Below are 20,550 nucleotides of genomic sequence, written 5' to 3' on the forward strand. Positions count from 1 at the left end.
CCCTCCTCCCTTCCCAGCCAGAGAGCAGTATGAAGAGAACCTTCCGCCTCTCCTCACCCTCCTCCCCTCCTCCCTTCACCTCCCCTCCCAGCCAGAGAGCAGTATGAAGAGAACCTTCCTCCTCTCCTCACCCTCCTCCCCTCCCCCTCCTCCCTTCCCCCTCCCCCCCTCCCAGCCAGAGAGCAGTATGAAGAGAACCTTCCTCCTCTCCTCCCCCTCCTCCCTTCCCCTCCCCTCCCAGCCAGAGAGCAGTATGAAGAGAACCTTCCTCCTCCTCTCCTCCCCTCCTCCCCCTCCCAGCCACAGAGCAGTATGAAGAGAACCTTCCCCCCCCTCCTCCTCCTCTCCTTACCCCCCTTCCCCTCCTCTCCTCTCCTCCCCCCCCCTCCCAGCCAGAGAGCAGTATGAAGAGAACCTTCCTCCTCTCCTCACCCTCCTCCCCTCCTCCCTTCCCAGCCAGAGAGCAGTATGAAGCGGACCTTCCTCCTCTCCTCTCACTATGACTCAGTGGCAGTGGGTAGACAGCTTCCTTGATATTTATAAAGGTCTACTTTACAGGGATCGTTCAGACATACAGCTATAAAGAGGAGACTCACCCAACATAAATAAATCACATTTCTTTCCAGGTCTGAAGTAGAAAAAAGTGAAAGGAAAATCTAGAGTGTGAGTCTGTGCGTGTGTGTAGTCTACCTGGTGTCCGTGCAGTGTGTGTGTGTGTGTGTGTGTGTGTGTGTGTGTGTGTAGTCTACCTGGTGTCCGTGTGTGTGTGTGTGTGTGTGTAGTCTACCTGGTGTCCGTGCAGTGTGTGTGTGTGTAGTCTACCTGGTGTCCGTGTGTGTGTGTGTGTGTAGTCTACCTGGTGTCCGTGTGTGTGTCTGTGTGTGTGTGTGTGTGTGTGTGTGTAGTCTACCTGGTGTCCGTGTGTGTGTGTGTGTGTGTGTGTGTGTGTGTGTGTGTGTGTGTGTGTGTGTGTGTAGTCTACCTGGTGTCCGTGCAGTGTGTGTGTGTGTGTGTGTGTGTGTGTGTGTGTGTGTGTGTAGTCTACCTGGTGTCCGTGTGTGTGTGTGTGTGTGTGTGTGTGTGTGTGTGTAGTCTACCTGGTGTCCGTGTGTGTGTGTGTGTGTGTGTGTGTGTGTGTGTGTGTGTGTGTGTGTGTGTGTGTGTGTGTAGTCTACCTGGTGTCCGTGCAGTGTGTGTGTGTGTGTGTGTAGTCTACCTGGTGTCCGTGTGTGTGTGTGTGTGTGTGTGTGTGTGTGTGTAGTCTACCTGGTGTCCGTGTGTGTGTCTGTGTGTGTGTGTGTGTGTGTGTGTGTGTGTGTGTGTGTAGTCTACCTGGTGTCCGTGTGTGTGTGTGTGTGTGTGTGTGTGTGTGTGTGTGTGTGTAGTCTACCTGGTGTCCGTGTGTGTGTCTGTGTGTGTGTGTGTGTGTGTGTGTGTGTGTGTGTGTGTGTGTGTGTGTGTGTGTGTGTGTAGTCTACCTGGTGTCCGTGCAGTGTGTGTGTGTGTGTGTGTGTGTGTGTGTGTGTGTGTGTGTGTGTAGTCTACCTGGTGTCCGTGTGTGTGTGTGTGTGTGTGTGTGTGTGTGTGTGTGTGTGTGTGTGTGTGTGTGTGTGTGTGTGTGTGTGTGTGTGTGTGTGTGTGTGTGTGTGTGTAGTCTACCTGGTGTCCGTGCAGTGTGTAGAGTAGCCGTCCCTCCAGCAGGTCCAGTATCTTCATAGTGGAGTCATTAGAGGCTGTTATCAGGTAGTTACCAGATGGATGGAAGGATAGACCGTTCACTACTCCGCTGTGAACTGGAAACACACATTCAACCGGATACCGCATTATCACACCGGAAACACACATTCAACCGGATACCGCATTATCACACCGAAACACACATTCAACCGGATACCGCATTATCACACCGGAAACACACATTCAACCGGACACCGCATTATCACACCGAAACACACATTCAACCGATACCGCATTATCACACCGAAACACACATTCAACCGATACCGCATTATCACACCGAAACACACATTCAACCGGATACCGCATTATCACACCGGAAACACACATTCAACCGATACCGCATTATCACACCGAAACACACATTCAACCGGATACCGCATTATCACACCGAAACACACATTCAACCGGATACCGCATTATCACACCGAAACACACATTCAACCGGATACCGCATTATCACACCGAAACACACATTCAACCGGATACCGCATTATCACACCGGAAACACACATTCAACCGGATACCGCATTATCACACCGGAAACACACATTCAACCGGATACCGCATTATCACACCGGAAACACACATTCAACCGGATACCGCATTATCGCACATTCAACCGGATACCACATTATCACACCGGAAACACCCCCCCTTACCCTCCATGTTCCAGGGTAGTTCACCACAGATTAAGCGTTACCCTCCATGTTCCAGGGTAGTTCACTACAGAATAGGCCTTACCCTCCACGTTCCAGGGTAGTTCACTACAGATTAGGCCTTACCCTCCATGTTCCAGGGTAGTTCACCACAGATTAAGCCTTACCCTCCATGTTCCAGGGCTAGTTCACTACAGATTAGGCCTTACCCTCCATGTTCCAGGGTAGTTCACTACAGATTAAGCCCTACCCTCCATGTTCCAGGGTAGTTCACTACAGATTAAGCCTTACCCTCCATGTTCCAGGGTAGTTCACTACAGATTAAACCTTACCCTCCATGTTCCAGGGTAGTTCACTGCAGATTAAGCCTTACCCTCCACGTTCCAGGGTAGTTGACTACAGATTAAGCCTTACCCTCCACGTTCCAGGGTAGTTGACTACAGATTAAGCCTTACCCTCCACGTTCCAGGGTAGTTCACTACAGATTAAACCTTACCCTCCATGTTCCAGGGTAGTTCACTACAGATTAGGCCTTACCCTCCATGTTCCAGGGTAGTTCACTACAGATTAAACCTTACCCTCCATGTTCCAGGGTAGTTCACTACAGATTAAACCTTACCCTCCATGTTCCAGGGTAGTTCACTACAGATTAAGCCTTACCCTCCACGTTCCAGGGTAGTTCACCACAGATTAAACCTTACCCTCCATGTTCCAGGGTAGTTCACTACAGATTAAACCTTACCCTCCATGTTCCAGGGTAGTTCACTACAGATTAAACCTTACCCTCCACGTTCCAGGGTAGTTCACTACAGATTAAACCTTACCCTCCATGTTCCAGGGTAGACTAAGCCAACTCTCTGCTCTGACTAAGGGCCGGGAGTGGAGACAAAAGCCTTAAAGGGAAGCGTCGTCTCCCCTTGTGTCGTCTATAATTACTGTGAATAATAATGGCGGTCCTCTAGTGTTACATTTTACATAACAGCAGTTAATTAAAAGTATTATCAAAGTGCTTTGGCAAATCCATTTTTAGAAAAAGTTGTTTAAAGAAAGTAGTGCACTTTTCAACAGGTTTTGGAGGTCCTTCCCTGGCTCTCACCCTGCCTAGCTGTGGTCCATATTCCTCTGGTTTTGGAGGTCCTTCCCTGGCTCTCACCCTGCCTATCTGTGGTCCATATTCCTCTGGTTTTAGAGGTCCTTCCCTGGCTCTAACCCTGCCTAGCTGTGGTCCATATTCCTCTGGTTTTGGAGGTCCTTCCCTGACTCTAACCCTGCCTAGCTGTGGTCCATATTCCTCTGGTTTTGGAGGTCCTTCCCTGGCTCTCACCCTGCCTAGCTGTGGTCCATATTCCTCTGGTATTAGAGAATCTTCCCTGACTCTAACCCTGCCTATCTGTGGTCCATATTCCTCTGGTTTTAGAGGTCCCTCCCTGACTCTAACCCTGCCTATCTGTGGTCCATATTCCTCTGGTTTTAGAGGTCCTTCCCTGGCTCTAACCCTGCCTAGCTGTGGTCCATATTCCTCTGGTTTTAGAGGTCCTTCCCCTCTAACCCTGCCTAGCTGTGGTCCATATTCCTCTGGTTTTGGAGGTCCTTCCCTGACTCTAACCCTGCCTAGCTGTGGTCCATATTCCTCTGGTTTTAGAGGTCCTTCCCTGGCTCTCACCCTGCCTAGCTGTGGTCCATATTCCTCTGGTTTTGGAGGTCCTTCCCTGACTCTCACCCTGCCTAGCTGTGGTCCATATTCCTCTGGTTTTGGAGGTCCTTCCCTGGCTCTCACCCTGCCTAGCTGTGGTCCATATTCCTCTGGTTTTGGAGGTCCTTCCCTGGCTCTCACCCTGCCTAGCTGTGGTCCATATTCCTCTGGTTTTGGAGGTCCTTCCTCTGGTTTTGGCTCTCACCCTGCCTAGCTGTGGTCCATATTCCTCTGGTTGTGGAGGCCCTTCCCTGGCTCTCACCCTGCCTAGCTGTGGTCCATATTCCTCTGGTTTTGGAGGTCCTTCCCTGGCTCTCACCCTGCCTAGCTGTGGTCCATATTCCTCTGGTTTTAGAGGTCCTTCCCTGGCTCTAACCCTGCCTAGCTGTGGTCCATATTCCTCTGGTTTTAGAGGTCCTTCCCTGGCTCTAACCCTGCCTAGCTGTGGTCCATATTCCTCTGGTTTTGGAGGTCCTTCCCTGACTCTAACCCTGCCAAGTTGTGGTCGATATTATTACTCTGACCCTTACCTTGGTAATGCTGCAGTAATTTGTTGGTCCTGATGTCCCAGACCTTGACAGTGTTGTCTGTGCAAGCAGCAGCAATGCATGTTCCACTGGGATGGAAGTCGGCATAGTTCACATACCTAGAAAACAGGACAGAAACAGACAATCTGTCGACATAGCATATACAGTTGAAGTCAGAAGATTACATACACATTAGCCAAATAAATTTAAACTCAGTTTTTCACAATTCCTGACATTTAATCCTAGTAAGAATTCTATTACACCTCCTCCTCCATGCTTCACGGTGGGAACCACACATCCGGAGATCATCCGTTCACCTACTCTGCGTCTCACAAAGACATTTTTGTCTGTTTCTATTTGCTTATTTGAGCTGTTCTTGCCATAATATGGACTTGGTCTTTTACCAAATATGGATATCTTCTGTATACCACCCCTACCTTGTCACAACACAACTGATTGGCTCAAAAAAGGAAAGAAATGCCAAAAATGTACTTTTAACAAGCACACCTAATTAATTGAAATGCATTCCAGGTGACTACCTCATGAAGCCGGTTGAGAGAATGCCAAGAGTGTGCAAAGATGTCATCAAGGCAAAGGGTGGCTACTTTAAAAATAATCTCAAATATAAAAAAATATATTTTGATTTGTTTAAACCTTTTTGGTTACTACATGATTCCATGTGTTATTTCATAGTTTTGATGTCTTCACTATTATTATACAATGTAGAAAATAGTAAAAATAAAGAAAAACCCTTGAATGAGTAGGTGTCAAAACACGTGTGTGTGTGTGTGTGTGTGTGTGTGTGTGTGTGTGTGTGTGTGTGTGTGTGTGTGTGTGTGTGAGATACATACACACTTTATACATCCACAGAATACACACAGTGCATTCGGAAGTATTAATTCCACATTTTGTTACGTTACAGCCTTATTCTAAAATTGATTAAATTAACAATTAATCTACATACAATACCCCAAATGACAATGGTTTGTAGAAATGTTTGCAAATTTATGAAACATAAAAAACTAAAATACCTTATTTACATAAGTATTCAGACCCTTTGCAATGAGACTCAAAATTGAGCTCAGGTCCATCCTGTTTCCATTGATCATCCTTGAGGTGTTTCTACAATTTGGAGTACACATGTGGTAAATTCAATTGATTGGATATGACTTGGAAAGACACACACCTGTCTATATAAGGTCCCACAGTTGACAGTATCAGAGCAAAAACCAAGCCATGAGGGGTCAAAGGAATTGTCCGTAGAGCTCCGAGACAGGATTGTGTCGAGGCACAGATCTAGGGAAGGGTAACAAAAAATGTCTGCAGCATTGAAGGTCCCCAAGAACACAGAAGCCTCCATTATTTTTAAATGAAAGAAGTTTGAAACCACCAAGACTCTTCCTAGAGCTGTCCGCTCGGGCCAAACTGAGCAATTGGGGCAGAAGGGCCTTGGTCAGGGAGGTGACCAAGAATCCAATGTTCACTCTGACAGAGCTCCAACGTTCCTCTGTGGAGATGGGAGGAACTTCGGAAGCTTCAGAGGGTCTGCAGAGAAGAATGGGAGAAACTCCCCAAATACAGGTGTGCCAAGCTTGTAGCGTCATACCCAAGAAGACTGGAGGCTGTAATCACTGCCAAAGGTGCTTCAACAAAGAACAGAGTAAAGGGTCTGAATACCTATGTAAATGTATTTTTCGGTTTTAAACTTCCTTTTCATTTGAAACTTATCTAAAAACCTGTTTTTCTTTTGTCATTATGGGGTATTGTGATGTCATTATGGGGTATTGTGATGTCATTATGGGGTATTGTGATGTCATTATGGGGTATTGTGATGTCATTATGGGGTATTGTGATGTCATTATGGGGTATTGTGATGTCGTTATGGGGTATTGTGATGTCGTTATGGGGTATTGTGATGTCATTATGGGGTATTGTGATGTCGTTATGGGGTATTGTGATGTCGTTATGGGGTATTGTGATGTCGTTATGGGGTATTGTGATGTCATTATGGGGTATTGTGATGTCATTATGGGGTATTGTGTGTAGATTCTAATCCATTTTAGAATACGGTTGTAACGTAACAAAATGTGACAAAAGTCAAGGGTTCTGAATACTTTCCGAATGCACTGGATACAGATTAAGCCTTACCCTCCATGTTCATAGAATGAGTGGATACACTCCTGACTCGTCTTGTCCCAGATCTTAATGCTCTTGTCGTCACTGGCCGATACTATCAACCTGCCGTCTGGTGAAAACCTGAAGACAGAAAGGACCAACAATGTGGGGGCGCATGGCATACGCACTGAACATAAATACACTATTTCAAATACTATACTTATAACTTGTAAAACTTGTATAATGCTTTAAAAATGTACATAAAGCCTGTTTTAATGTTTGTGTTATGAGAGAAACAGTAACGGATAGCCTGATCTCAGATCTGTTGGTGCCGTCTTGCTAAAGCCTAAAGCCTATGTTCATTGTCATAGAGAGCACAAAAAGATCCGAGACCAGGCTAAGAAACAGATTGTTGATTCCATACAGACATCGTAATCATAAAATTGTTGTGAGGGTAAAAACAGGTTGTTGGTTTCGTACAGACATCGTAATCATAACATTGTTGTGAGGGTAAAAACAGGTTGTTGGTTTCGTACAGACATCGTAATCATAACATTGTTGTGAGGGTAAAAACAGGTTGTTGGTTCCGTACTTGGCACAGCGGACCCAGTTGATGTGTTGGTTGAGAGAGAAAAGGAACTTCTGTCGGTGAACGGTCCAGACTTTGAGAGTTTTGTCATCGGACGCGGTGACCAAGGTCTGTCCATCACCGGAGAAACTGACACTACGCACCGTTCCGGTGTGGGCTCGGAACGCCGTGGATTCGCCCTTACTGAAAGGAAGAAACAGAGGAATTATGACCCCCCCCCAGGACCAATTTCATGACCAACTGAGTTCTACACATGGCCTTACTGAAAGGAAGAAACAGAGGAATTATGACCCCCCCCAGGACCAATTTCCTGACCAACTGAGTTCTACACATGGCCTTAACTTATTCTACACATGGCCTTACTGAAAGGAAGAAACAGAGGAATTATGACCCCCAACCTAAGTGGATGTAAACTAGTTGTAATGACTCCAACCTAAGTGGATGTAAACTAGTTGTAATGACTCCAACCTAAGTGTGTGTAAACTAGTTTTAATGACTCCAACCTAAGTGGATGTAAACTAGTTTTAATGACTCCAACCTAAGTGTATGTAAACTTCCGACTTCAACTGTATTCATCAGTCTTATGGCTTGGGGGGGAAGAAGCTGTTCAGGATCCTGTTGGTTCCAGACTTGGTACATCGGAACCGCTTGCCGTGCGGTAGCAGAGAGAACAGTCTATGACTAGGGTGGCTGGAGTCTGACACCGCCTAGTATAAAGGTCCTGGATGACAGGGAGCTTGGCCCCAGTGATGTGCTGGGCCGTACGCACTACCCTCTGCAGCGGTTTGCGGTCGAATGCAAAGTAGTTGCCATACCAAGCGGTGATGCAACCAGTCAAGAAGCGGATGGGGGCGTGGCTCGGCCCTCCGTTTCCTGTAGTGCACGATCAGCTCCTTTGTCCTGCTGACGTTGAGGGAAAGGTTGTTGTCCTAGCACCATACTGCCAGGTCATTGACCTCCTCCCTATCGGCTTTCTCATCGTTGTTGGTGATCAGGCCTCTACCACCATCGAGTTGTCAGCAAAGTTGAATAATGGTGTTGGTGTCGTGTGTGGCCATGTAGTCATGGGTGAACAGGGAGTACACAACGGGACTAAGGACGCACCCCTGAGGGCCCCCCTGTGATGAGGATCAGCGTGGCAGACGTGTTGCTGCCTACCCTCACCACAAGGGGGCAGCCCGTCAGGAAGTCCAGGATCCAGTTGCAGAGGGAGGTGTTTAGTCCCAGGGTCCTTAGCTTAGTGATGAGCTTGGAGGACAATATGGTGTTGAACGCTGAGCTGTAGTCTATGAAAAGCATTCTCACATAGATGTTCCTCTTTGCACAGGTGCTTATCCATTGTGTCATGTGAAAGAAGGTACTACCCCATATGCTCTCTGAAGGTTTTCACTCCAACACTCTGCAGCATGACAGACTCATCATGTGAATATTTCATCAAGTCTCAGAGAGTGTAGTATATTCTATGAGTGTGTAAATTCATCAAGTCTCAGAGAGTGTAGTATATTCTATGAGTGTGTTGATTCATCAAGTCTCAGAGCGTGTAGTATATTCTATGAGTGTGTTGATTCATCAAGTCTCAGAGAGTGTAGTATATTCTATGAGTGTGTAAATTCATCAAGTCTCAGAGAGTGTAGTATATTCTATGAGTGTGTAAATTCATCAAGTCTCAGAGAGTGTAGTATATTCTATGAGTGTCAAGTCTCAGAGAGTGTAGTATATTCATCAAGTCTCAGAGAGTGTAGTATATTCTATGAGTGTGTAAATTCATCAAGTCTCAGAGAGTGTAGTATATTCTATGAGTGTGTTAATTCATCAAGTCTCAGAGAGTGTAGTATATTCTATGAGTGTGTTAATTCATCAAGTCTCAGAGAGTGTAGTATATTCTATGAGAGTGTGGAAAGTCATACTGAAACTAGGGTCTATTTTACAGATGAGCCCTTCATAAATACATCAAATACACACGATTACAACAATAGAATACCAGACACATGTATCAACATAGAGGTCTCGGATCATGACTCTGAACTGACCAAGTAGGGACCAGAACATCTCATTTCAGAGAGTTCTGTGAGTTGATCCACATAAAGCAGGCAACTAAAAGCAGCTCTGTGGAGACCGAAGGGCTTTCCAATGTTTTTTGTTTTGTTATACAAGGGGCGGCAGGGTAGCCTAGTGGTTAGAACGTTGGACTAGTAACCGGAAGGTTGCAAGTTCAAATCCCCGAGCTGACAAGGTAATCCCCGAGCTGACAAACTGCCCTGAACAGGCAGTTAACCTAGTGTTCCTAGGCCGTCTTTGAAAATAATTTGTTCTTAAAGGTAAACATTTAAAAGCCTGAGACTGGGTTTGGTAATTTGCAAGTATAAATTGAATTAATGATGACAGATACATATAGGAAGTTTCTGCATGAGTGCTTTATATAAAAACACAAGAAGAATCTGCTCTCCTTACATAGAGAGGCCCAACCCACTTTTTGATACAAAGCACAATGATGAGTTCTAGAACCATCACCAGTAATAAACCTAAGAGAACAATGGTGAGTTCTAGAACCATCACCAGAAATAAACCTAAGAACAATGGTGAGTTTTAGAACCATCACCAGTAATAAACCTATGGGAACAATGGTGAGTTCTAGAACCATCACCAGTAATAAACCTAAGAACAATGGTGAGTTCTAGAACCATCACCAGTAATAAACCTATGGGAACAATGGTGAGTTTTAGAACCATCACCAGTAATAAACCTATGGGAACAATGGTGAGTTCTAGAACCATCACCAGTAATAAACCTAAGGGCTCAATGGTGAGTTCTAGAACCATCACCAGTAATAGACCTAAGGGCTCAATGGTGAGTTCTAGAACCATCACCAGTAATAAACCTAAGGGAACAATGGATATCAGCATCTAGCTGTATATAGATAATATCCTATAATCTAAAATAGACATAAAAGTGTCCTGGATAATATCTTTCCTATTAACTAAAGTCAGACAGGCTTTGTTTCTGTAAAAACAAACCAACTTTGAACTTCAACTTCTTCACCAGCTCAGTGACATGTTTTTTAAATGACAGTGTCATCAAGCCAGATGCCAAGATATTTGTAGGAAGGTACTCGCTCAATTTGAAAGCAGTGCTTCAGCAGCAGTCAGACGTTACAGTGGGTTATCTCTGGGATACGGTACTCTCAGATAACACACGCTCCACATACTCCAGAAATGTCATTCACATACAAGTAAATGTAAAACTGCTGGACTGAATGGGAAAATCTGTTCAATCGAAGTGCTATTGAAAAATGTAGCACTTCTCCAAGTTGTCTAGACAACAAACTTCCTAGCACTTCCTCTCCAAGCCACCTAGACTACAAACTTCCTCTCCAAGCCACCTAGGCTACAAACTTCCTCTCCAAGCCACCTAGACTACAAACGTCCTCTCCAAGCCGCCTAGACTACAAACGTCCTCTCCAAGCCGCCTAGACAACAAACGTCCTCTCCAAGCCACCTAGACTACAAACTTCCTAGCACTTCCTCTCCAAGCCACCTAGGCTACAAACTTCCTCTCCAAGCCACCTAGGCTACAAACTTCCTCTCCAAGCCACCTAGACTACAAACTTCCTCTCCAAGCCACCTAGACTACAAACGTCCTCTCCAAGCCACCTAGACTACAAACGTCCTCTCCAAGCCACCTAGACTACAAACTTCCTCTCCAAGCCACCTAGACTACAAACGTCCTCTCCAAGCCACCTAGACTACAAACTTCCTCTCCAAGCCACCTAGACTACAAACTTCCTCTCCAAGCCACCTAGACTACAAACGTCCTCTCCAAGCCGCCTAGACTACAAACAAACTTCCTCTCCAAGCTGCCTAGACAACAAACGTCCTCTCCAAGCCACCTAGACTACAAACTTCCTCTCCAAGCCACCTAGACTACAAACTTCCTCTCCAAGCCACCTAGACTACAAACTTCCTCTCCAAGCCACCTAGACTACAAACTTTCCTCTCCAAGCCACCTAGACTACAAACTTCCTCTCCAAGCCACCTAGACTACAAACTTCCTCTCCAAGCCACCAAGACTACAAACTTCCTCTCCAAGCCACCTAGACTACAAACTTCCTCTCCAAGCCACCTAGACTACAAACTTCCTCTCCAAGCCACCTAGACTACAAACGTCCTCTCCAAGCCACCTAGACTACAAACTCTCCAAGCCACCTAGACTACCTCTCCAAGCCACCTAGACTACAAACTTCCTCTCCAAGCCACCTAGACTACAAACTTTCTCTCCAAGCCACCTAGACTACAAACTTTCTCTCCAAGCCACCTAGACTACAAACTTCCTCTCCAAGCCACCTAGACTACAAACTTCCTCTCCAAGCCACCTAGACTACAAACTTCCTCTCCAAGCCGCCTAGACTACAAACTTCCTCTCCAAGCCGCCTAGACTACAAACTTCTTCCTCTCCAAGCCGCCTAGACTACAAACGTCCTCTCCAAGCCCTCTCCAAGCCACCTAGACTACAAACTTCCTCCAAGCCGCCTAGACTACAAACTTCCTCTCCAAGCCACCTAGACTACAAACTTCCTCTCCAAGCCAACCTAGACTACAAACTTCCTCTCCAAGCCACCTAGACTACAAACTTCCTCTCCAAGCCACCTAGACTACAAACTTCCTCTCCAAGCCACCTAGACTACAAACTTCCTCTCCAAGCCACCTAGACTACAAACTTCCTCTCCAAGCCACCTAGACTACAAACTTCCTCTCCAAGCCACCTAGACTACAAACTTCCTCACCAAGCCACCAAGACTACAAACTTCCTCTCCAAGCCACCAAGACTACAAACTTCCTCTCCAAGCCACCTAGACTACAAACGTCCTCTCCAAGCCACCTAGACTACAAACTTCCTCTCCAAGCCACCTAGACTACAAACTTCAAACTCTCCAAGCCACCTAGACTACAAACTTCCTCTCCAAGCCACCTAGACTACAAACTTCCTCTCCAAGCCACCTAGACTACAAACTTCCTCTCCAAGCCACCTAGACTACAAACTTCCTCTCCAAGCCGCCTAGACTACAAACGTCCTCTCCAAGCCGCCTAGACTACAAACGTCCTCTCCAAGCCGCCTAGACTACAAACTTCCTCTCCAAGCCGCCTAGACTACAAATGTCCTCTCCAAGCCGCCTAGACTACAAACTTCCTCTCCAAGCCACCTAGACTACAAACTTCCTCTCCAAGCCACCTAGACTACAAACTTCCTCTCCAAGCCACCTAGACTACAAACTTCCTAGCACTTCCTCTCCAAGCCAACTAGGCTACAAACTTCCTCTCCAAGCCACCTAGACTACAAACTTCCTCTCCAAGCCACCTAGGCTACAAACTTCCTCTCCAAGCCACCTAGACTACAAACTTCCTCTCCAAGCCACCTAGACTACAAACTTTCTCTCCAAGCCACCTAGACTACAAACTTCCTCTCCAAGCCACCTAGACTACAAACTTCCTCTCCAAGCCACCTAGACTACAAACTTCAAACTCTCCAAGCCACCTAGACTACAAACTAGACTCTTCCTCTCCAAGCCACCTAGACTACAAACTTCCTCTCCAAGCCACCTAGACTACAAACTTCCTCTCCAAGCCACCTAGACTACAAACTTCCTCTCCAAGCCACCTAGACTACAAACTTCCTAGCACTTCCTCTCCAAGCCAACTAGGCTACAAACTTCCTCTCCAAGCCACCTAGACTACAAACTTCCTCTCCAAGCCACCTAGGCTACAAACTTCCTCTCCAAGCCACCTAGACTACAAACTTCCTCTCCAAGCCACCTAGACTACAAACTTCCTCTCCAAGCCGCCTAGACTACAAACTTCCTCTCCAATCCGCCTAGACTACAAACGTCCTCTCCAAGCCGCCTAGACTACAAACGTCCTCTCCAAGCCGCCTAGACTACAAACGTCCTCTCCAAGCCGCCTAGACTACAAACTTCCTCTCCAAGCCGCCTAGACTACAAACGTCCTCTCCAAGCCGCCTAGACTACAAACGTCCTCTCCAAGCCACCTAGACTACAAACGTCCTCTCCAAGCCGCCTAGACTACAAACGTCCTCTCCAAGCCGCCTAGACTACAAACTTCCTCTCCAAGCCGCCTAGACTACAAACGTCCTCTCCAAGCCGCCTAGACTACAAACGTCCTCCAAGCCGCCTAGACCAAGCCGCCTAGACTACAAACGTCCTCTCCAAGCCGCCTAGACTACAAACGTCCTCTCCAAGCCGCCTAGACTACAAACGTCCTCTCCAAGCCGCCTAGACTACAAACGTCCTCTCCAAGCCGCCCTAGACTACAAACGTCCTCTCCAAGCCGCCTAGACTACAAACGTCCTCTCCAAGCCGCCTAGACTACAAACGTCCTCTCCAAGCCGCCTAGACTACAAACGTCCTCTCCAAGCCGCCTAGACTACAAACGTCCTCTCCAAGCCGCCTAGACTACAAACGTCCTCTCCAAGCCGCCTAGACTACAAACGTCCTCTCCAAGCCGCCTAGACTACAAACGTCCTCTCCAAGCCGCCTAGACTACAAACGTCCTCTCCAAGCCGCCTAGACTACAAACGTCCTCTCCAAGCCGCCTAGACTACAAACGTCCTCTCCAAGCCGCCTAGACTACAAACGTCCTCTCCAAGCCGCCTAGACTACAAACGTCCTCTCCAAGCCGCCTAGACTACAAACGTCCTCTCCAAGCCACCTAGACTACAAACGTCCTCTCCAAGCCACCTAGACTACAAACGTCCTCTCCAAGCCACCTAGACTACAAACGTCCTCTCCAAGCCACCTAGACTACAAACGTCCTCTCCAAGCCACCTAGACTACAAACGTCCTCTCCAAGCCACCTAGACTACAAACGTCCTATCTCCATTCAGACAAATCCATTATTCACACTTCACTGTCTAGCCATTCTTTCCACCATAGATTCTTCTACTACACATCATGTTATAGAAGGAGAAGGCTGCAGTACCAGAGCAGAGCGTGTTCTCCATTGTCAGATCTTAAGCCAGCCAGTAAGAGCATAGTTATTAAGCCACATTTCTACTATATAAAAAAAAAAACATCTTCCCTCTCTCTTCCCATTAAACACATGTGGAGACACAGGACTGTCTAGGTTTCAGAGACAGTCCTCAATGGTTGAGTGACTAAGGTTCTCCTCTGTCTGGCTGATTTATTCACACAACCTTGCTTCAGATTATGAAAGGTCTAATAAACATGCCTTTTGTGAACAGTCACACTTTACTACCAGCAGAGACTTTGCTGATAGCTACTTTATTGAGGAAATGTACTGACTATGACTGATATATGTGGTTGCCCCTCCTAGCAACCTTAAGATGAATGCACTGACTGTACGTCGCTCTGGATAAGAGATCTGCTAAATGACGCAAATGTCAAATGTAACATCGCTGCCACCCAGTGGCAATATGTGGCATAAATCATTTATGAAAAGTATATAATCTTCAATTCTATCTTTTAAAAAAAAAAATATTTGATTTATTCAACCAGGCAAGTCAGTTAAGAACCAATTCTTATTTACAATGACGGCCTAGTGGTGCAAAACGACAGATTTTTTACCTTGTCAGCTCGGGGATTCGATCCAGCAACTGGCCCAACGCTCTAACCACTAGGCTACCTGCCGCCCAAAACAATGCGCGCCCAATTTGCGCACTAGTAGGTGCGCACTAGTAGGTGCGCACTAGACTTACACACTGGGCACCCAGAGGCGGACAGTCTTGTCCCTGGAAGCTGAGGCCACCAGGTGTCCGGAGGGAGAGAACTGGACTGACGTCACTGCGTCTTTATGTCCCACGAACCGATAGGCTCTCATTTGGGGCTTCAAGTTCCAGATCATGAGACAGGAGTCCATGGAGCCGGTCGCTGGAGACAACAAGAACATAGACATATTATCGGTTAGCTATAATATATATTTTATATATATATATGGAGCCTGTAACTGGGGCAACAAAGATCAGAGAGACATATAAAGAAGTTAGTCGAGTCTGTTAGTGGAGCCTATAGCTAAGGCAGGATCAAACATGAAGAGGACACAGAGGTTAACTGGCTAGCTAGACTGGTCCCATGCTGCATGTTGTATGTGGAGCCCGTCGCCGGATGAACCAAGAATACCACGGTGTATTCATTAGTGCACAATGTAGAAAACGGTTGCAAACATAAATAAAAACTATTGTACCTATTCAGGTAGGTCCCTCCCCATTTGCGTCGGTTGTGTTTCCAGTGAATATTACCCCAGTTAACTAGCCAGGTCGTGCCACAGTAGTGTCGTAGCTGTGGGACAGAACATCTGGAGTCTGTGTATTGGTTGGAAAACAACAATATAGTTGTGTTTCACCTATGTGTGATCCTAACGGCAGCCCGCTATCTAACTCAGCAGGAATATGGTGCAGTTCAGACAAAAAGTTAAGATTCAGACATTTATTTGATAGCGAAGAACACTTTCCACTTTACGCCTGGTAAGTCAAGTTTCCAAAGATGATACATATGCCTTTGTTGACAGGAAACTGTATTTCGGGTGAAGCCGCTTATATTGTTGTTATTTCCCATCGCCATCCCTCTGAACGATCCACAACTCAGGGAGTCCCGCCAATACACAGAATACAGATGTTCTGTCTCAGAGCTATTAGTGGATATGCAGTAGCCAGCCCTGTCTCTGCCAAGCTTACAGCTGCAATGATGCAAACACTGATAGAGTTGGCTAAACACAAACAGACTCTACCCATTAGCATACTAATATCGTATAATACAGACTGAACCCATTAGACAACTAATATAGTATAAGACAAACAGACTGTACCCATTAAACAACTAATACAGTATAACAGACTGAACCCATTAGACAACTAATACAGTATAATACAGACTGAACCCATTAGACAACTAATATAGTATAAGACAAACAGACTGAACCCATTAGACAACTAATATAGTATAAGACAAACAGACTGAACCCATTAGACAACTAATATAGTATAAGACAAACAGACTGAACCCATTAGACAACTAATATAGTATAAGACAAACAGACTGAACCCATTAGACAACTAATATAGTATAAGACAAACAGACTGAACCCATTAGACAACTAATACAGTATAAAACAGACTGAACCCATTAGACAACTAATACAGTATAATACAGACTGAACCCATTAGACAACTAATACAGTATAAAACAGACTGAACCCATTAGACAACTAATACAGTATAATACAGACTGAACCCATTAGACAACTAATATAGTATAAGACAAACAGACTGAACCCATTAAACAACTAATACAGTATAACAGACTGAACCCATTAAACAACTAATATAGTATAAAACAGACTGAACCCATTAAACAACTAATATAGTATAAAACAGACTGAACCCATTAGACAACTAATACAGTATAATACAGACTGAACCCATTAGACAACTAATACAGTATAATACAGACTGAACCCATTAGACAACTAATATAGTATAAGACAAACAGACTGTACCCATTACACCAGTGGTTCCCAAACTGGTCTAGGGCAACAAACTAGTCCCCCACAAAAAAATGTTTAAAAAGAAAATAGTTGTTTTTAAGGAACTCGGTCCGACTTTAAACTTACTATTGAACATTGTAATAGTAGAATGCACAAGGTGCTGTCGGTCATTGGGTAGGTCATCATTTAAATTTTTACATTTAAAAAAAAATAAAAGAATCGAATATATTTGGTATATTCAGGTAGGTCCCTCCCCATTTACTACCCAATACTACAGGTGTAGACTTTACCGTAATATGCTTACTTATGAGCTCTTAAAAAGTAAGAGACATTTTCAGAAAAGGAAACAGTAAGAATAACAATAATAAGACTATTTACAAGGAGTACCGGTACTGAGTCAATGTGCAGGGGTACGAGGTAGTTGAGGTAATATGTACATGTAGGTAGGGATAAAAGTGACTCGTCAATCAGGATAGATAATAAACAGAGTAGCAGAGTTAGTATGTGTGTGGGTAGAATCCAGTGAGTGTTGATATTTGTAAATATATTTTTAATTGAACCTTTATTTAACTAGGCAAGCCAGTTAATAATACAGAAATTCTTATTTACAATGTCGGCCTACACCTGCCAAACCTGGACGACAACTGTGCGTTGCCCTATGGGACTCCCAATCACGAACCAGGGTGTCCGTAATGACGCCTCTAGCACTGAGATGCAGTGCCTTAGACCGCTGCGCCACTCGGGAACCCCAATCATCAGTTCCTCTTGTCATGTTGGTCATTACATACCTTAGAGAGCTATTTTAGAGAGCTATTTATAACTTGTCAGAATTGTCCAGATCAACAAACCAAACTCAGCTAACATTTTTTTATTTAGGTTTTTTAGTCCATAGTAGGTAGGGATAAAAGTGACTCGTCAATCAGGATAGATAATAAACAGAGTAGCAGAGTTAGTATGTGTGTGGGTAGAATCCAGTGAGTGTTGATATTTGTAAATATTTTTTTAATTTAACCTCTATTTAACTAGGCAAGCCAGTTAAGAACCCAAGAGTGGGTTAGCTGCCTTGTTCAGGGGCAGAACGACAGATTTTTACCTTGCCAGCTTGGGGATTTGATCTAGCAACCTTTCGGTTACTGGCCCAATGCTCTAACCACTAGGCTACTAGCAACCTAACTATTATATTTGCACTGGCAAGTAGCCTAGTGGTTAGAGCATTGGGCCAGTAACCGAAAGGTTGCTAGATCAAATCCCCAAGCTGGCAAGGTAAAAATCTGTCGTTCTGCCCCTGAACAAGGCAGCTAACCCACTGTTGGGTTCTTAACTGGCTTGCCTAGTTAAATAGAGGTTAAATTAAAAAAATATTTACAAATATCAACACTCACTGGATTCTACCCACACACATACTAACTCTGCTACTCTGTTTATTATCTATCCTGATTGACGAGTCACTTTTATCCCTACCTACATGTACATATTACCTCAACTACCTCGTACCCCTGCACATTGACTCAGTACCGGTACTCCTTGTAAATAGTCTTATTATTGTTATTCTTACTGTTTCCTTTTCTGAAAATGTCTCTTACTTTTTAAGAGCTCATAAGTAAGCATATTACGGTAAAGTTTACACCTGTAGTATTGGGCGCATGTACCAAATATATTCGATTCTTTTATTATTTTTTTAATGATTGACGAACAACAACACTTACCAATTTGTTTCATGTTACAGTTGAAGTCAACGCTTGTTATGGTGTCTCTGTGGCCCTTGAAGTGCCTCTCCAGGGTTGGGTCATCCTAACAATGTGAAAGGAACAGTTTTACAGTATTTAGCCGGTCAGTTGATTTGTTGGCAACTCATCATCATCATCATCATCATCATGTTTACTTACCAATGCGGAAGTCATCTTCAGGTGATGGACAAGCACAACTCCCTCATAAAATAACTAGCTCAACTGCCTTGTAAGCTAGCAAACTGTTCTCAAATACAGTAACGTTCAGCACAAATAGATAATAATAACTTGATGTGCAACACAAGGCATTGTTTACAAATTCACTGGGTGGTTTGTCAGCTGCTTGGTTACCAAGGCCAACTCATTATCCACATCGTTACCTAGCGCTCTTCCTGGCTTCAATACGCACGATAAGCAAACTGTCGGTCATTAAAATGTTTCCGTATATCCAAAGTTCCCAGACGAGTTATAATTAGCTAATTATTTTTCATAAAACAGTGTCGTTTGATGATTTTTTTGGTATATCACCTGCTGCTTACAAACGCTAGAAGTCGACGTTTCTGACAACAGTGTCGTTTGAGTTTGCGCGCCGCATCGAGCGCCAACTTCGGGTTGAAATTTTTAAAGGGGAAGTTGACGTCGTAATGTAATTGGCCGACCAAAATACAACTGTAATCAACACTACAGACACCCAGGGGTCAGTAGAATCCCGTTGGTAAAGGTCACTTTATACAAGTTGACTTTAACCAGGGTTGCTCTAGCAAAATACATTTGGACGTGTTAAACAGTATAATAAATTGCAGACTACAGAACTATACTTGCTGGAGCATAAAATAAACAATATTTTAACTATTTTCTGAGATCCTTGCAAGCCGTCACATATCATTTTCCACCTCGCCTAGGGCTCCACAATTAAATCAAATTCACATGGAAATCACAATATTAACATGTTCAATATTCATTCCACAAGAAATCCATATCATATCCATATTGCATGCAAAGTGGCAACACATTTTTTGAGGAGGGGCAGTTTTGCATGTTATTTTGGCATTGATATGTGTCACATATCAGTTTGCAAACAATGTAAGAAAATATATATAATTGCGTTAATAAAGCCGCATACGAACATGGTCTCTTTTTTGCTTTCTTGAGTAAAGCAGCTCCAAAAGGCAGGTGTTTCAGCCTAGCTCAGTGCTTTCTGTGGTGGTGGGGCAGCCAGTGGAATATACAGTGTTGGGGTTGGTATTGTTCTCTAGTTGCACCGTGATTGGCTCAGTGTTCTGTCACTCATGGGGACTCTTCGTCACCGCAAAATCTACAGGGAGAGCTCAAAATGTCGAGCCCCTTGGGTGCTGCCATAGAGTTACGTTAGAAGTACCTATCCAAGAAGGCTCAAGGTCATTGGCCACAGATAAAATGACGTCAAATCACGTTATATCGACCGTAGCTTTGATTGGACTGATCATGTCAACATCATGCTTTCAAAATCTTAGCTAGCAGTCATCATCATGAATCAAGTTGATAATCTATTGGCAAATCCTTTTCAATCCTTGTCATATGAAGAGAAATTATAGATAAAACGTATCAGTGCTCATTGGCCATTGGACATAAACATTACACAACAAATTTGAAATCGCAAATTCAACAATGAGTGGCCAGCATTGCCAGCATTGCAAAGCAATCACTAGTTTGCTATTCAGTGGAGTGGGTGTGGGGTCCAAGTCTGGGTTTAAGGCTCTCTTTTCCAAGCTTAAAGGGATAAACATTCAACATTGGCCATGCTGTCAATCCAGCATGACTTCTGCCGCGTTCAAAACAACTGGAAACTCGGAACTGGTAAATATCAGACTTCAAGACAACTGGGAACTCTGGAAAAAAAACAAGCTCAGATTGGGAAAATAAGGTTTGAACGGTCATCCAACTTGGAATTCCAAGTCGGGAACTCGGGCCGATCACAACATAAAGGAGTGCTCACAACATAAAGGAGTGCTCAC

The 20,550-nt window shown here is 44.6% G+C and overlaps 1 protein-coding gene across 1 annotated transcript in view; it reads right to left on the bottom strand.

Annotated features, from left to right (window-relative positions):
- poc1a (POC1 centriolar protein A) overlaps positions 1-19,159 on the bottom strand; it is a 97,218-nt gene extending 78,059 nt beyond the window's left edge. Inside the window, exons 1-7 of the mRNA XM_042324913.1 lie at positions 18,716-19,159; positions 18,536-18,620; positions 15,046-15,217; positions 7,324-7,503; positions 6,765-6,872; positions 4,620-4,735; positions 1,660-1,793 (exon numbers count right to left, since the gene is read on the bottom strand). Of these exons, the coding sequence (XP_042180847.1) occupies positions 1,660-1,793; positions 4,620-4,735; positions 6,765-6,872; positions 7,324-7,503; positions 15,046-15,217; positions 18,536-18,620; positions 18,716-18,730 (810 nt within the window). The 5' untranslated portion in view covers positions 18,731-19,159. The remainder of the gene's footprint in view (positions 1-1,659; positions 1,794-4,619; positions 4,736-6,764; positions 6,873-7,323; positions 7,504-15,045; positions 15,218-18,535; positions 18,621-18,715) is intronic.
- Positions 19,160-20,550: the final 1,391 nt, after the last annotated feature.

Source organism: Oncorhynchus tshawytscha, linkage group LG07 (assembly GCF_018296145.1).
Source record: "Oncorhynchus tshawytscha isolate Ot180627B linkage group LG07, Otsh_v2.0, whole genome shotgun sequence".
Lineage (NCBI taxonomy): Eukaryota > Metazoa > Chordata > Actinopteri > Salmoniformes > Salmonidae > Oncorhynchus > Oncorhynchus tshawytscha.